This window comes from Stegastes partitus, unplaced genomic scaffold (assembly GCF_000690725.1).
Source record: "Stegastes partitus isolate 25-593 unplaced genomic scaffold, Stegastes_partitus-1.0.2 Scaffold1962, whole genome shotgun sequence".
Classification (NCBI taxonomy): Eukaryota; Metazoa; Chordata; class Actinopteri; family Pomacentridae; genus Stegastes; species Stegastes partitus.
Genome location: NW_007579693.1, coordinates 60500 through 77507, shown reverse-complemented (window position 1 = coordinate 77507; position 17008 = coordinate 60500). Strand labels below are relative to the sequence as shown.

Here is a 17008-nt window from a genome sequence, read left to right as displayed (position 1 = left end):
CCATTAAAGAGCATTCAGTTTATTTTGAAACCTACGACATCATTTGCTCTCACAGCCTTCTGAAGCTTTACTTCTTTAAACAGATCACATCATATTAGGAGGCTGCTTGTGTTATGGAAATTACTGGTAATATGGCACTCTCCTGTGGCTGGACACTGTTAAAGGGAAAACATTGCTTATATTACTGTAATTCTCTATTGCAGAATGGTCTGGCTATGCGAGTACATTAATCCTGTAACTGGAATGTTTAATACCTAAAGTTATGCAATCAGCAGTCCATCATGCTCAGGATCAGGACTCAGGTAGACTGTAACAGGCTGGGAACACATGTACTGTTTGTTTTATCCATCGCAAAACAGTGGTTCTAAACTCCTCAAACTGCAGCAAATATGTTTAGAATTAAATGGGTCCAGTGCTTCTCAAAAAAAAAGAAAAAGCTGGAAGGAAATATGTGGTCTGGCCAGTTGGAAGATGGATGGAATGTTCAGTTTTCGCTGTGATTCTGTGCAGCACACCAGGTGTCATTGTTTGAACAGTAAGTGATGTTGAAGACATGCAGCCGGTGTCAACAGCTCGAAAGAAAAACTACTTAGTTTCTGAATTACTAACCAGAACCTGGGTGCTACTTATATGGGCGTTGAACTTTAAACTTTACTGGATCATGAATGCAGTTATAAACATTGGTGGAAAAAGGATGCAGCTTCTTCACTTTAGTAGAAGTGCAGTAATATAAAAATAAGTCCTCACGAGTAAAAGTTCTGCATGTAAAGTCCTGTAAAAGAGCATAGCATTAGCAGCTAAATGTAGTTTAAGTGCTCAGATAAAAGTACCGGCTTATTTTTTTTGTACATGGTATTATTAGATTATTAATAGGGAAGCATCAGTGTGTCAGCAGCATGTTATTGTTGTAGCTGCTGCAGGTAGAACCAGTTTGACCTACTTTATATACAGTTTTATATACAGGAACAGCAGATACAGCTTTAAGTCTTAGTGAGATATTGGATCATTTGAACATTTCTGAAAATAAATCATGTGAGAAGTTTAGAGGGAAGTTGTTAATAAACACATCCGTATTGCCAGTCAAAAAGGGTAAAGGTTTTAAACCACTTCTCTAATCTTTTAACAATGTGTTGTATTTCAAAACCTTACGTTATGCACTGTGTGAAATCTTTACGGTACAGGTGACTTAAGCTGTAAAATACATGTAGTGGAGTAGGAAGTACAACACTTCCCTCAGAGTTAAAGTATTAAGAGGATTAAAATGAAAATCCTTAAGGTCAAGAACCTCAAAGTTGTACCAAAGTACAGGCTTGAGGGAATGTGCTTTGCTCCTGTCCACCAGTGCTTAAGATCATATTAAATTACTTTAAAATATCTTGTATTAAGGGTGTGTTTGGTTTTGATTCTTAGTCATATTTTGTCATTAAGGACACCAAGCAGTCAGTCTTCACTTGAAGACAGGAGTGAATACAAACTAGAATGCAGCTGATTTGTATTAATGCAAGCATGAATATTACTGTCTAGACCCACACGTAGACTTAATTTTACACATCTTTATTTTATATACACAGCAAAGTTACAATCATCAGCTTTAAAATTTCTAAAAAGAAAAAAATAATGTAGAAAACATTCCCATTTTAATATTGAACCTGACAATTTATGCAGTCATATGTACTCTCGAACCACGTTAAGTACATGACCTGAGTATTTGTGGATGTCAAGGATGACAAATGAGACAAAATCAATGTAATTTTAGTGTCCAGAGGTAGACGAGGGACTCTTATGTCAGAACACTTTAGGTGATTATTACTGCAAGGCTGCACACATTACCTTATAGACATGACAGTAAAACTTTCCAATTCATTCAGATGTATTGTATCACAGCTGACATGTGTTTGCTTTAACAGGAGGTTTACGTTCCAGACAAAACTAGCCGAAAATGTGGATGCAATATTGTCAGACATATTAAAGATGATGTGCACCTAAAACACGAATGCTACAAATAATGTAAACGTTCTACTTCACGTCAGGAGGCTCAGGGACCACTTCTCTCTACTGATGAGTTGATCTAAATCACAAATATAAAAATATTTACAAGAAAGAGAAACAAAACAAAAAAATAATATATAGAAAACAATTCTTGTACATTACAACAGCTGTGCAGTTTGTTAAGAAAAGGGCAGAAATGAAGCACCTCTCAACAACGCTCAGCTGTGATATGTATGATAAGAGGGGTGCACTGGCGGAAATTAAGGTGTCGGGTCAGCAAATGTAATAAAAGCAGATAAAATTGTGTCTGTTGAGCTTGTGCAGTGCTAAAAATGTATTTATATTTCAAGATTTAAAAAAAATATATTGTTTCATTTAGGGGGTTTCTGTGCTCTGGTTTGACATGTTTACACGAGGATGCATCATTTACAGTTCTGTTAGGAGACACAAATGAAAAGCACACAGAAACACTCACTTCAATCTTAAGCATGAAAATGTCTGAGGCTAAAATAGGTCAGTGTTAGCCACAGATCATTCCACTGATAAAAAAAAAACAAACAACCTATGCATGTACAAAAGAGGTGTCATTACCCATCTGTAGTGAATGATTCCCTATTAATCTCACGTGCTGACACATTTGAGACACCAGAGTGGACGTGTCAGGTCACTCACACTGCTCTACAAAAACTGCAACTTTGAAACCTAAAATCTTGAGGAAAATCACACGGTGAGAGTCGTTGAAACCAAAGTGTTCTCTGCAGCGACTGCCGCCTGCAGACTATACCACAAACGATGACTTCTGTTTGAAATCCCCCTGAGAAACAAACACATCATCAGAACACTGATCTGTTAGCTTTATCTGATTCAACAAAAATAAAACAATCTATTGTGTTTGGTCCTTAACAAACCAAACATAACTGACGGTGATACGTGCAGTATCTCTTGTAATAAAAACAATGCTTAAATGTCAAATCAAGACCACAGCATACTTACATCCTCTTCATCACCACCACCATATGATGATGGAGGCTGGTAGACCACATTAGGCCTTGGTTTGCTGCAGGGAGAATCAAAATAAAACATGTTGAGATAGTCACAGATATTTAAGACTAGTTTATACATGTGGTGTGTACTTCAACAAGGAAACACTATGAAATGAAATGAAACTAGACAGTATAAAAAAAGAAAATCCTCTCACCTTTCAATCTTCTCTGTAATGTGAAGAAAGGAAACAACGTCAGTAGGGTAAAACACTTGGCACATATTACAAATAGGGGTCGATCGATAACACTTTTCAGAATATAAAAATTAAAACTCTTGCTGTCAAAATTTAGAACAACACAAACTCTTGAGGCCCTCCACACAGCGTGAGCCACAGGCCTGAGAGCTAGCCTGTTAGCTGATGGGAGCACAAATAAGTTCCAGGTGCACTGACACCTGCACTATTTAAAGATATAACCACTATATTTCACTATAACTGGGAAACTGGTCATGTTTGTCATCATTTAAACAGATCACAAGATTGTGGTGATTGGTACAACTTCAGTGTAGAGCAGAGCTTCTGAAAGTCTGGATCTCTGCTCAGAAACGAACCGAAAGGTGAGTCAGTCCAAACCTCGTGTTATGAACACATTATCAAGTGTCATGTTCCCCATTTTGGAATAAATTCTCCATTGATTAGCGCACTGAATATACAGTGTAGTTAGATATTATTCGGTGCAATCCTGTTCCCTTATGAATATGGTTTACTGTAGTTCCCCCCAGATCCTTGATAATGTTGTTGTGCCGAGCTGTTGCACAGGAGAATTTGCTATTAGCTTCCAAATCGCAGATACAGAATGCATCTTGCTTTTATCGCAAATCACTTCTAAACTAGTGCAAATGTAGAGTCAGAAATAAAAATGATTTGACAGTCTGAGTCATGTCTGCCTCAGTTTCATGCTGTCCCAATCACAAGAGATGTGATGCTTCTGGTACAATCATGAGCTCACACTGCTGCAACTGATTGCAGGCAAGCAGGCAATTTCTCCCACGAGGCTCAAACGTATTTTAAATATCTTGATTATCTTGAACTTGAATGCAAGTTTCTTAAACGTTAAGAGCATTAAATAAAGGTTATTTTGTTATCAGTATTTGTTCCGGACCTCTCGACTTGAATGTAAATAAGATGCGGCCCTTTGAGTGATAAGCTTGAAAGCTCCTGGTGCAGAGGATTGTGATGCTGATTGAAAATTTGGAAACATCGGCCTTCCAGACACAATTGGCTCGCTTACCGGAGCTGCTCCAGTCTGCAAAGGCTTTCCTCTGTGCCTGTTTGTGGCGCAGTAGCCTTCAGCGTTAGAAGGCTATTACCTCTGACATGTAGCCAATAAGAGAGAGTGGGACATTTCTGGGGACCGCTGAGGGGTGACTACTGATAGAGAGCTGCATCAGAGCCAAGGCAACACATTCTGAAATTAATTTATTTTAGCAGAAATCGTTTCTTTAAAAAAAAATAAAAATGGAATAATCAAAAAAAAAAAAAGCAGAATGCTGGATCCTATAATCGCTCAACCAAAAATTACAAATATGCATCTTATATGCAACAGTCTGCCTTTGTCTTTTCCTCATGTGTTTAACACATCTATGACAACTCCTTTCCTCCTTTCAGCTGATTCTGAGGAACGTTTTCCAGGTTTGTTGACAAAGACTGACATCATTCATCTTGAAATGCCTGACAGTAGCAGTTTTTTTTGTTTGTTTTTTTTTAAATTGACAATCCGTCCTATACCTTCCTTTATTCTCCACAATAAAAGCACCGGGTATAATTGTAATGTTTAATTGTAAACATTTTATTTTTATTGTACTTATATGTATAAACAGAAATTGTATATTATATATATTTAAGAAACTGGAAATTATCAATCAATAATTTATGGAAAAGGGGTGGGATTAAATAAGTGTATGTTTACTTCTTCTCACTCCTCTTTGAATCTGTAGCCTAATTCCAGAATTGTGGAATATTTCTTTTGCTATATGCTTTTGTTTTGTATGTATGTGTATGGACATGTATGTATATGAGTGTATGTGTATATGTAATACTGATTCTTTGTTTACTTACTTGTCTTTACATATTCGAAATAAATATCTCAAATCAATTTTATTTTACCACCGCATGGGTCTGGTGAATAGCTCACGATTCACAGACTAATGTCAAAATAATGATGAGGACAGGAGGATAAATTGTCGGATTCAAATATAAAGTAGAAAACTCACTGGGCAGGTATCCCTTCTTGTTGGCATACCAAAGGCCAAGTACCAGTAGGAGCAGAAGCAGCAGACCCACGATTACACCAGCAACAATCCCGCCAGTGTTTAGGTCACCTTGAGGAAAAAAAACAAACATTTTGAGGTTAATTAGCTGCAATATACACGAATATCATGGTGAGGTAAATTAGTACATTTCCGTGTGTTGAGAATTAGAGCTTCTACTCAAATAAACTCATTTGATGCGACCATATCAGCTCATCACTTCACTGACTTTTACTTCATTTCAGTCTACGTCAGATTAAAAAAGCTCAGCCTGAAGCATGCGTTTGAAATTTATTTAAACGGCACTTACGAATTTCCATTTTCACAGCTTTGCAGCGCTGAGCAGGACCAGCGTTGTTGACAGCCTCACAGAAGTACTGACCAGAGTCAAGCTTGGTTGTACGAGGAAACTCCTGTAGCCCGACAGAACATATTTGAATTTTATTGGCAAGTGGATCACAGAAATAACAGCATAAATGATGCAGAGTAATGAGTTGTCACTGACCAGGTTGCCGTTTGCTTGATTCATTTTGTAGGTGAAATTCCTGAAGGCAGCAAGTGAGCTAGGATCGGTGGGCAGAAGGGTGCCATCTTTGTACCACTGGTATGTGGGGGGAGGCGAGCCGTCGCTATCGTGGCAGGTCAGCATGGCCGTCTTGCCTGTCGTAATTGTTGTGGGGATCCTACACACGGGCGGAGATGGAGGCACTGCGGGACAAAATGTAAATCTGGACCATTTCTTTACAGAAACACATAGCCTCCATTATGGTACAAAAACACAAGACAAGAACTCTTCTAAATCGTGGCAATCTGATGGTAGTAAATATGGGTGGATTACAGATGTGTTATCAGAAAGTTGCTCAAAAAGGATTCTTACCCTGAACAATCAGCCTCACTGTGCCTTCTCCTAACTGGTTATTGGCATTAGACACCTCACAGCTGTACTCTCCATTGTCCTGACGAGTCACTTTAGAAAATCTCAGATTACTGCCACTGAACAACTGCACGCGGCTGGCATACGGCTCTGTGGAAGAGTTGCAGCATTGCATTACTGACACAAAGCACTTAAAGAGCACGTGCCAAAGCTGTACAGACCTCTGAATATATTCTTTAGCAACAGAAAATGTTTAATTCTAGTTCTGCATAATGAAACACACAGTGACATGCATGCATTCATTCACCATCGACTTGTTGACATTTTGAATTTGGCATTTATCATATTTAGAAAATATCATATGTTCTGCCTTACAGTCTGAGCCAATAATTTTGTAAGCAATTGCAACAAAATGGTATATAAAAAAAAACAAACTTGAAACTGTATTTTGAAAAAGAATTGAAACGAGTGGGACATATAATATGTGTCAATGGGAAACAGATGCATACTGTGTGGGCTGACCCAACTGTCGAAGCTTTCATTAAAATCTAGATAAAATGTTAAATAAAGATAGGAAACAACAAAAAAAAGTCAGTTTACTTACGTGTGAGTTCCCCATTATAAACCACGTACACCTGTGAGCCTTTCGTATTCTTAAATTTCCATTCAATTCTGGGGGACGGACCAAAGTCTGCTGAATACTGGCATGTAAGGTCCGTTCCTAAAAAAGACAAAATCAACAGAGTTTACACCATTATGCACTGACAGATTTAAATTTAACATGTAATACACAACTTAAAAAACAAACAAACAAAATCGCAGGTAGACTTTGACCATGACAACTGTTACTGGCTGGCTTTTGCCGCTTTTCTATCATTTTTGGATGTTTATCTCTTTTCAGTATCTCACATCTAGCAAAGTCACTTAGATCGCAAGCCTCAACATGCCTCTAAATGTCAGCTTCTCACAAACTTAATTAGAGAAAATGAATAGGATAGCTACACAACAATCATGTCCTGTCCAGCAGAATGAAAACACACCCTTCTGTGCTATATAGCTGAGTAAAGGAAAACTTCATCTTATCTTTAATTTCTCTTTGAAAACTTTCTGTGATTTTAAGTGCCAGTAAGATTGTGCAACTGATATGACACAGTATAAATATGAATGTGCCTTTATTCTGTAAATAAAGAAAAAAAAGAGACATTGTGCTGCTCTGATAAAACTACCACTCCTTAAACATTCAAATGACTTTTCATGTTTTTAGGACTCACCTTCATTCTCTTTCACACTTACAGTCTTCTGTGTGGTGACTGTGAAACCGCTGACATCTATGACACAAAGATAAAACATAATTAGACTTAAAGGACAGATATGCATCTTCACAGTTTTAAAAAGGTTCCAAGTCTAAAGTTTTCACTGTGTCCAGGCAACCCAATGCAGCACAGTTTTGTCTACAGCAGCAGGACCCATCCAAAGTAGACTCACAATGTGGACTCTGACAAACACTGTAAGATCAATCATGAAAAAATGAGTAACAGAATTTACAAAGTGACAAGATTAAAGACATGTGAGGGATTTACACGTGGGAAAACTGTGGTCTATCATGAACTCTTACATTCCCAAGTGGAATTTAGAACTTGGCTTATAAACAGCTGGCAGCATGTATTTTTGATCTCCCTCGTATGAAGTTAAGGCTTCACAAGAAGCAAGATGAAAGCACTCTAACTGTAATATTTATTAGCAAACAACAAGAGGCAGCAATAGATATGTAGGCTGGTACAGCTGAGGCTGAGATGATTCACTTTATATGGAGATAAGCATCAGTTCGAAACTTATTATCAACAGGAAGCAACATTTGATATCAGCGTTCTACTTCAGCTGCTTTAAAACATGAAGTTATGCGCACGACTCGCTCACATGGAAGACAAGTTTAGGTCAAAAGAGGACTGATGGGAGCAAGAAGGAGGTAATCGAGGGCGAAAAAATGAAGTGGATTCCCAAGCCTGAATAGTTCAGTACGTCATCTAAGAAATACACATAAAAATTAAAAGCAACTGTTCTGATAATCTGTAATAGTTTTCCATCATTTCAACAGGAAAAATCACCAGTTTTAGTACCTATAATGGGATTATTTACTGGATTATTTTGTCTTCTATTTGTGTAAACCTATAATCCATAACACTAATTCTGGTTTTGGGCTGTTAGTTGGATAAAACTGTCAATTTGAATAAGCCAATTTAGCCATTGAGAAGTTGCAATGGGCATGTGTTAGCATTTTTTGATCATTTATAGACCAAACTATTAAAAAGATAATAATAATAATAATAATAATAATAATAATAATAATAATAATAATAATAGTGGTCAGATGAATGCTAATAAAATTAATGGTTAGTTACAGCAGGCCTAAAAACATGACTTCATTCACACAGTGAGCTGCGTTACTGTGTCTCCGTGTCACCAGCAAATAAAAAGGTATGTTCAAAGATCATCATCACCACAGGAATAACTGGCAAACTGATACTGGCAAACACTTTGAGCATGCTCAGAAGCTCTTAGGGTGTGGACAAGAAGAAAAAAAAGAAAAAAAGAAGTGCTTCATTCCTTCCTGCTGAGCCAAAACGCTTCCGGTGAAACTGTCAACAGTCTGGTTGAAACCAGGCCTTTCCAGGCAGAGCAGTGCTACTACAAAGACAAAGGCGACTTAAGTTAGTATTGCTGGCAGTCACGTGCCTATCTGTCACGCCTTATTCCCATCTATTACACCACTTTGCATTAAATTACACAACTGCTATTATTTTAAGCATTGGGAGTTATATTATTTAACAACTATCTGCCTGCAAAGCCCTCAGTGATACAGAGAAGCTTCAACTCCACCATAGTACAGCAACAGTCAGTTAATTATTAACTGTGTGCAAAGTCATTCATTGTCCACCTCACCACATTCACTACAAAATGACAATATAAACAAAGCAAGACTTTAAATAAATGTGTACACTAACATAGTGCTTCCGTCTATAATTTACAGTCACATGAGGTGTTTTCACTGCAGACACTTTAATAACAGACTTCCTTGAAGTCTGCTGGTGTTTCTCACAGGCAGTCTCAGCTGAGATAAGGCAGTACAGTCACAGTTTTGGTTTGCTGGGACAGATAAGGCTCCAGTGTGAAATGAAACCTGAGCCATCTGTGACTTCCTTGTTTGCATACTTTGTGAGTTTCAGCACTTGAATGGTGACTAACTTTGCTGGTAAATCACTGGGAATACAGGTGGACTAAAGAGCCGCAGATAACTCACTTCAAAGCCTGGCAGCAAATGTTTGTTCATGTCTTGAGGAGGCCCGTCTATCAGCTGCTGTTTAGGGTCTCATTCATACATCAGACCAGAAGGTGTACTACAGCAAATACAAACAGTAACCAGTCTGGAATGCAGCTGAAATAATTATTACTTTATCTAGAAACATGAGGTCCACCAACCAGTCCAACCACTCTGTCCTGGCCTGCAAACAAAAACTATGCAGGTCTCAGTTGGCATAATGCCCTGTGAGTCAGCCTAGATTTTTTGTTCATGAATGTAAATCCCACTTCACATGAACTGAAATTCAAATACCTTGATCACATGATGGACACGGATATGTGAACATGAGCTGTTCAAGAGAGTAAAACTTTACTTCACAGACACATGTATTTAATATCAACTGAACCTGTATTTAAAAGAGACAATTTGGAAATTTGAATTGATATGATATGATAAAACCTACGGGGGGATTAGAGAATTACAGTAGACATAGAGGGAGTGGTTTACAATTGTAGACACAAAAACAGTATATTATGATACTAAATTATGATTCATGTCAACGAATCAGCCACAGATATTAGTCATTATTAATTCTGTTATGTAACATAAGTAGCACGATTGTTCGGGTTGATTTTGCTTTCTTGTTATTTTCATACAATGTACTGAATTTAAAAAAATTATAAAATCCTTTTTCACAACAATATGTGTTTCCATATAGAATCATCTTAGAACTTCTGAGTGCTACCACAGGGACTGCATTTCAGGTCAAAGTGATGAATGAAGACATGAGCTCCAGCTTCCACAATTAATTGTTAACTGTTAAATCATTTGCCAACAGTTTTGGTCATAGATTCATCAGTCTGATCATTGTTTAGAGAAAGAAGTTGACATTCTAAGCTTCTTAATTGTGAATATTTTCTGCTCTCTTGTCGTCTTTATGACAGTGAACTGAATATATTTGGGTTGTAGACAAAACAGAGCATCTGAGGACAGTTTTGGGGGGTTTGGGGAAACACTGATGCACATTTTACACCATTTTTAACAACAATAATCTAGCAAATAACTGACAATAATTGCTGATCGCAGCTTTTCTGTTCTGTACAAATACTTTTGTGTTGCCTGCTAACTTTACAAGATGTAGTTTACACACTAAATTATCCTAAAAATGAGCAAACTTGACTATTTTGGTGCTCAATAATGATAATTATGGCCTCAATTAACCTCTTTACTAGTGTATTATATTATAATATTAGGGCAAAAAGGGATACATGGTGCTTTTTTGGTAGATAAACGAACAATACATGTTAGTAAAACAGGAGGAGCTCATTTATCTTCCACATATGAGTTGCACATACAGACCTACATATGTGGCTGCTGGTGTTACTGCTCTCAATGCTAATATAGCAAATATTTTTTTTATTTTACAAGCTACAATCTTATTTTATCGACAGTAATATTAAGCTTTAACTTCCTGAACTCACCCAAGCCTTATAGACACGGAGCAGGTCAAACTTCAGGAGCAGGCCTGAAACTAGTTCACGGCTGTCAACAGTCACCTGTTCGCCTCTTGTTGGGTACTAAGGGGCTCCATATCTACTAGTATCGCTATTGTTGTGCTAAAATGGGCAAAAATACGTAGTTTCATCGCTGCCCGTCCTCAAACCCACATATTTCCTGAGAAAAGTGCCACCATCACTCACCTGTTGCTGCGCACAAGAACAATAGCGCCGAAACCAAGGCGCTGCTGGTAAACATGTCGCTCTTCTTTCTCCTCCTTTGCGACAAGACGGTGCTTCTTTGCGATAGTACTCCTGTTAGAGGACAGAAAGTGAACCAAAAATCCTTCCTCGCGTCGAATAAACAAGCAGGTGCCTTTATTTTTCGACGTTTCCACCTGCAGCGTCCGCCTGCTCTCTCACCTGAGGGTCCGCCCCGGTGACGACAGACTCGGTGACTTCCGGCGACTCGACGCTCTCAGGTGGCGGCAGACTGGAAGAACTGGTCCGACTGGAACAGAGCTGCACTGTTTGAGTTTCTTACATGCAGAGAAAACAGCTGACGATAGGCAACCACGCAGGATTTCTACATCTGCACTATGGGTTGTTTGGCTGACACGGATTTTTTATTTTTTTTTAATCTCTTGGTGGTTCATTTCTTTCACTTCCGTCGCGGCTGGCATGATATTTAACAAAATGAGTCAGAGATGATAAGAAAAAACGCTGTTATGAAGTTATCATGGACTAAATTATTTCTTGAAAGCTGTCACTTTAATTCTAACAAGTGACAAGAAACTATACTAACTAACTCACTTCATATTCTTTATATTTGAATTATTTCATCTCAAAGCATCAGGGGCCTTCTGCTCAGTCATTTCTGATTTGCTTGAAAAGTTGTTCTACTTTTTTTCTATCATAAACTATAAATATTTCAAATGAAACCTGGTGTAGTTTAGATTTATTTAGATTAATATCTGTAGTGCTTTCCAAGATTTCTATATTTCTTATTTGTTTTTTCGTGCATTGAAATTTGAGGCTATGTTTAAATGACAATATCTGGTGTTCTCATGCATTACCGATCAGGTAGATTACATAGTCTGATTATGGGTGAGTTGAAATATGAAAAACATTGAAGCGATCATGAAGATTCCCGTGTTTGAACTCACATTAACAAAAAGATTGATAATGCAGACGTCAACTAGTGATGTTTTCTGAACCATCTGTAGTTTCATGTCACAATAAAACAGAACAAAACATATGGAATACTTTAGGATATGAAACACAAAAATGGTCACTCATAACTAACAGAGGAGGTATGAGAAGACAGTAAAACTTTATTTCATACACGCATTTCTTTAATATTAACTGAAGTTGTATATATATTTTTATTTTTGTTTAAAAAAGACAATTTAAAAATTTAAATCGATAATTACACAGGTTAGATCTACACAAATCACTTCCAAGCTTCCAAGAAATTGAAGAAACAGGTATGATACAACCCACGGAGGGATTAGAGAATTACATTAAAAAAAAGATAGAGGGATATGAAAACAAAAATAATATCAGAACCAACCTGAAAAACACAAGCTTTGTTTATTATACTGAATCAGCATCAGATTTTTGTCATTATTTATTCAGTTATGTAATATAGTTAGTATGGTTGTTTGGGTTGATTTTGCTTTGTGGTTGTTTTCATACAACATACTGAATGCTTTTAATAACAACGTGTGTGTTTCCGTGTGATCACAAAAATGGTAACTCATAACTGATTGAGCAGGTATGACAAGCGGAACCACAAAAACAAAACTATTGCTAGATAACAAATCCATAATTTGGCCTTAAGCGCTGCGTGCAGCACATGTAGCAGAGTATGAATTAGAGCTGAGTGCATGGTGATGCAGAGTCAAGTGTCTTTATTGGAAGCTGCCAACTAGTTTGTAAAAAAAACATAAAAATAAATATTGACTGCAAGGGTCCACTTGACAAATTTCCTCATCCACCCAAGTGGAGCCCTCTGCAGACGTCTGCATGCAGCCCAGTATTTGTAACCCCTCAAATGCTCTGTAAAACAAATGCTTGTTAAGAGGAGAAGCAATGCGAAGAGATTCTCTGTCCTCCACACATTTTTAATTCCTCATTAAAAGAACTGCAACTGAAGTCTTTACTGTCGTATTATAGAGGTGCTGTGATTTGTACTTGCTACTTTCCATCAGCTGAGCACAAACACAGTGGGAAGCTCTAAAATCTCCAGATATCCTGTGCCATGCCTGCCCACTGTGCAGGGAATAACCACACTGACACGGTGGTAAAGCCCAATCTATAACCAGCTGCTACATCCTGTAAGAGAGCAAAGTCACAACCTTTCAGAAACATCAACAGGAGCCATGCTTTGGTCCGTACACATGATGCAGAAAGCATGAACTGGCCCTTCGAGTACTGTAAACAATGAAGTCAGAGCTGCTCTTCTTGTTAAGCTATGTATGATATCCTTACTAAATCCTTACTAAATCACCTCAAGCATCTTTCTCTATGTCCTGTAAAAAATTTAATTAAATAAAAAATCCCATCTACACATATCGGACAACATATTGTCCAACTCATATATCTGTGATAAGGCAGTATATCAGCCAGTAACATCAGTCTACCAGACACATTGGCTGACCAGAAACCAAAAACATTAATAAGTTCCCCAAAGTAGTCCACGCAGACATGTTACGCAATATTTCCAGCATCAAAATGGGCTGCGATATGTTTATTTTCTATGTATTATTTATCTGAAAGAACAACACCATGAATGGAAAATGTTGCCTCTTGACCACCTGTTATGGTCACGATAGGGTTCAGGAGGAAAAAGTTTATAAGTGACAGAGTAGTTTACTTCTATAAACATGAGCTGGAATTCAGTGAAAAAAAATGAGGTCATGATTCACTTGTCCTGGATTTAAGGTAACGCATGCGTCTCTGAACTCAGCAGCAGCAGCAGCAGCAGCAGCATGTTATTGTGTGTTGCACAAATGCTCATGGACATGCATGGTTAGGCAACACGGTGTTACACAGTTTGTGTGCACAGTGCGGAGCCTCTTGGGAAATGTTACTGTTTAAACCTGTTTAACACTGTGCACATATTAACAGTCACTCAGTCTTTAGCATTACGAAACATTGCCATCATGCATCTTTCAACTTTGTGTGATTAACGCATTATAATGTGGCCAAAAGTATGTGGACACACAAAGAAATAAAACATTTAATTAAGATAAAATTGTTGTTTCGTGCCACATACAGTAGGACATCTTGCTCATCTTACTGTTTCACAAGAAATCTGAATACTTATAATCATCGTATGATTAGTGGATCAGGTTTTTAAGATGGTAGTGACGTATTCAGATCCTTGAGTAAAATCCCTGGGTAGCATTTAGCACTTAATATGTTACTGAAGTAAAAGTATGGAAGTACAACCAGGGACATTTACTTAAGGTATAAAAAATAATATACAGTAAAAGTGACAATGTTTACAGCCTGATACAAGAAACTGTTTTGGTCTCCACAGCCAATTTAGTAATTAATGAACATCTGTAAGGGACTACATTTTTATCTACTTCACTGTTTAAATCATACTGAGGCTTAAATTTCTGCATTATTTGTAACTTTGAGTGATGATTTTGGATTTTGTTTTTTTTACACGAAAAGGTGGAGTCTTTGTTGAACATTTTGTGCAGGATTGCAAATGCTGTTTATTTTCATTGAGGATTAATCTTAATTAATTAATTCTTTTCGCCGCTAATCTCCAAACAATTCTGAAAATAGTGAGGACTTCCTTCACAGTTACTCAACGTCCAAAGTGACACCTTCACAATGCTGGTTTTGTCCAACCAATAATCCAAAACTATAATAAATAAAAAAAATTAAAAACACTAAAATGAATACAATAATTAAAAGGAACACCAGCTAATCTTTACATTTGTAAAGCTGAAACCATAGAAGGTGATTACATGAAAAGATTACGGAAACTGTCAGCAAAAATAGTTGGCCATTCATTTTCTGTCAGTCAGTTATTTAATGAATTACTAACTGATTACATGATGTTTGCATAAACAATTGGGTTGTTTAATTGTTGGGAAAACATTATGTTTTGTCAGCTCTTCATATGCTTTGTGTGCAAAGATCTTAATTTGAAAATTAACTTGCAATTACAACAATGTAATGAAGCAAAAAGTTCAATATTTCCCTCTGAGATGTTGCCCAGTGAAGGAGAATTGTAAAGTGTTATTAAAATTTTAAAAAACTATTGAAGTACAAGTCGGGGTGTATGGTGGCTTGGTGGTTAGCACCGTCACCTAGAAGATCCCCGGTTCACGACCTGGTTAGGACACCCCGGATCTTCCTGTGTGGAGTTTGCGTGTTCTCCCCGTGCAGCGTGGGTTCTCTCCGGGTTCTCCGGCTTCCTCCCACAATCCAAAAACATGTTGAGGTTAATTGATGATTCTAAATTGTCCGTAGGTGTGAATGTGAGTGTGCTTGGTTGTCTGTCTCTAAGTGTAGCCCGGTGATAGACTGGTGATCTGTCACCCCTTCGATTCTAGTGAGGATTAGGATGGATAGATGGAAGTACAAGAATTCACCAATCAAGCCACTACATTAAATTGAACACAAATACAGATTTTAACCTGCTTATGCAGTTAAACAATATTTTTTTAAACTTGTTGCAGAAGCTTTAGTATTTCCTCATGACTGTAACGAACAATGCCATGTTTCCTCTTTGTTTTTGTCACTTTCTACTAGAACCTGATTTGACCCAGTGCTACCCTCTACAGGACATCAACAGCTCCTTCAATATTAAAGTAACTCCAGACATGTATATTCATCCTGAAACACATTCAGCTGGACAGTTAGTTGCAGTGTGATGAGAAACGCTCCATCTGGTTTGAGTTTATTTTATTGACATTATACAGTACATAGTACAGCAGTGCTTTTCAGTGCATTGACATGATTGTGCTTTTGCTACACACCACCTAATCAACTACATACGTAAGTAAAAATCCTTTACATTATCAGAGAAAACATTGCATCATAAAAAGCATAGTCAATGTAAATTTATAAATAGAAACATCACTGTGGCTCTGACTAAAACTATAGCTTCAAAGGCATACTCAACAAGCCTCGGCCGAGCATGGGTGTCTCAGGCACAAGTGAAAGGCAAAATAAAAAAAGAGTTTGTGTTTTGGTTTCCGTTGTAGCGCTAGTCGAGGGACCTTATACGTCGTCGCCTCGGAGAGAGAACAGAATAGGAGAAAGGCTTTATTGCTTGTGCATGCATTAGTGGTCAGTCAAAGTTAAGATTAAAACCCTGTCTGCTATCTTTGTTGCCTTATCCAATTCCTATTGACAAACACAACTCACCGTTCCATTAGTGGACCTGCGCGGCACAAGGTCGCCTCTATCTGCCCTCGTTATTTGGCAGCCAAGAAGAGACACAGGGGACAGATTTCATTAAGGCAAAATAGATTGCTTACGTTAAAGATTGATGAAACTCAGCAATAATTCACATTGCAGAGTGCAACGTTGCATAACTTTTGAGCTGGAAAGACTTCAGTCGTTAGATGGCATAGCAAATGCAGTTTTCGCCCCTCTTCAGAATCCCTCTTACCTGTCGTCCTCACAGATAGCTCTTCTCTTCTTGGAAACAAGACTGGAGGCAAAAGCTTAATATCTTTCAGTGCACTAAATGCAGTCGCTAAAATTATTGATATTGATGTAGATATTAAATAGTACAGAATATAGACTCTTTATTTTAAGACTAAGTCACATTCATGCTTTTTACTCATCAACCTGTTAGATAAATCTGTTATTAATCTGGATCCAACAGATCTGTGCTGGTTACTTAGACGACTGTTAATATGTGAGAGTACTGTAGAGTACAAAGAGTAGGCTACGCAGTAGTATGTGTGTTTAGTATTGAGTGCATAATGCAGAATATGCAGGCCTGTAACATATACTGTTAATACATCCACTTCAACTTATTGCACTTTGTGCATACACACAACTTCAGGAGAGGATCCGTCG

At 37.6% G+C, this 17008-nt stretch overlaps 1 protein-coding gene across 1 annotated transcript; it reads right to left on the bottom strand.

Annotated features, from left to right (window-relative positions):
* Positions 1 to 1538: 1538 nt before the first annotated feature.
* f11r.1 (F11 receptor, tandem duplicate 1) lies at positions 1539 to 11342 on the bottom strand. The gene is made up of 10 exons (XM_008303235.1): positions 11153 to 11342; positions 7426 to 7482; positions 6759 to 6875; positions 6158 to 6304; positions 5786 to 5988; positions 5591 to 5693; positions 5245 to 5352; positions 3188 to 3200; positions 2983 to 3046; positions 1539 to 2803 (listed from the first exon to the last, which is right to left on the bottom strand). Exons 1-10 carry the CDS (start codon positions 11205 to 11207, stop codon positions 2768 to 2770), a joined length of 903 nt encoding a protein of 300 aa, XP_008301457.1. The 5' UTR covers positions 11208 to 11342; the 3' UTR covers positions 1539 to 2767.
* Positions 11343 to 17008: the final 5666 nt, after the last annotated feature.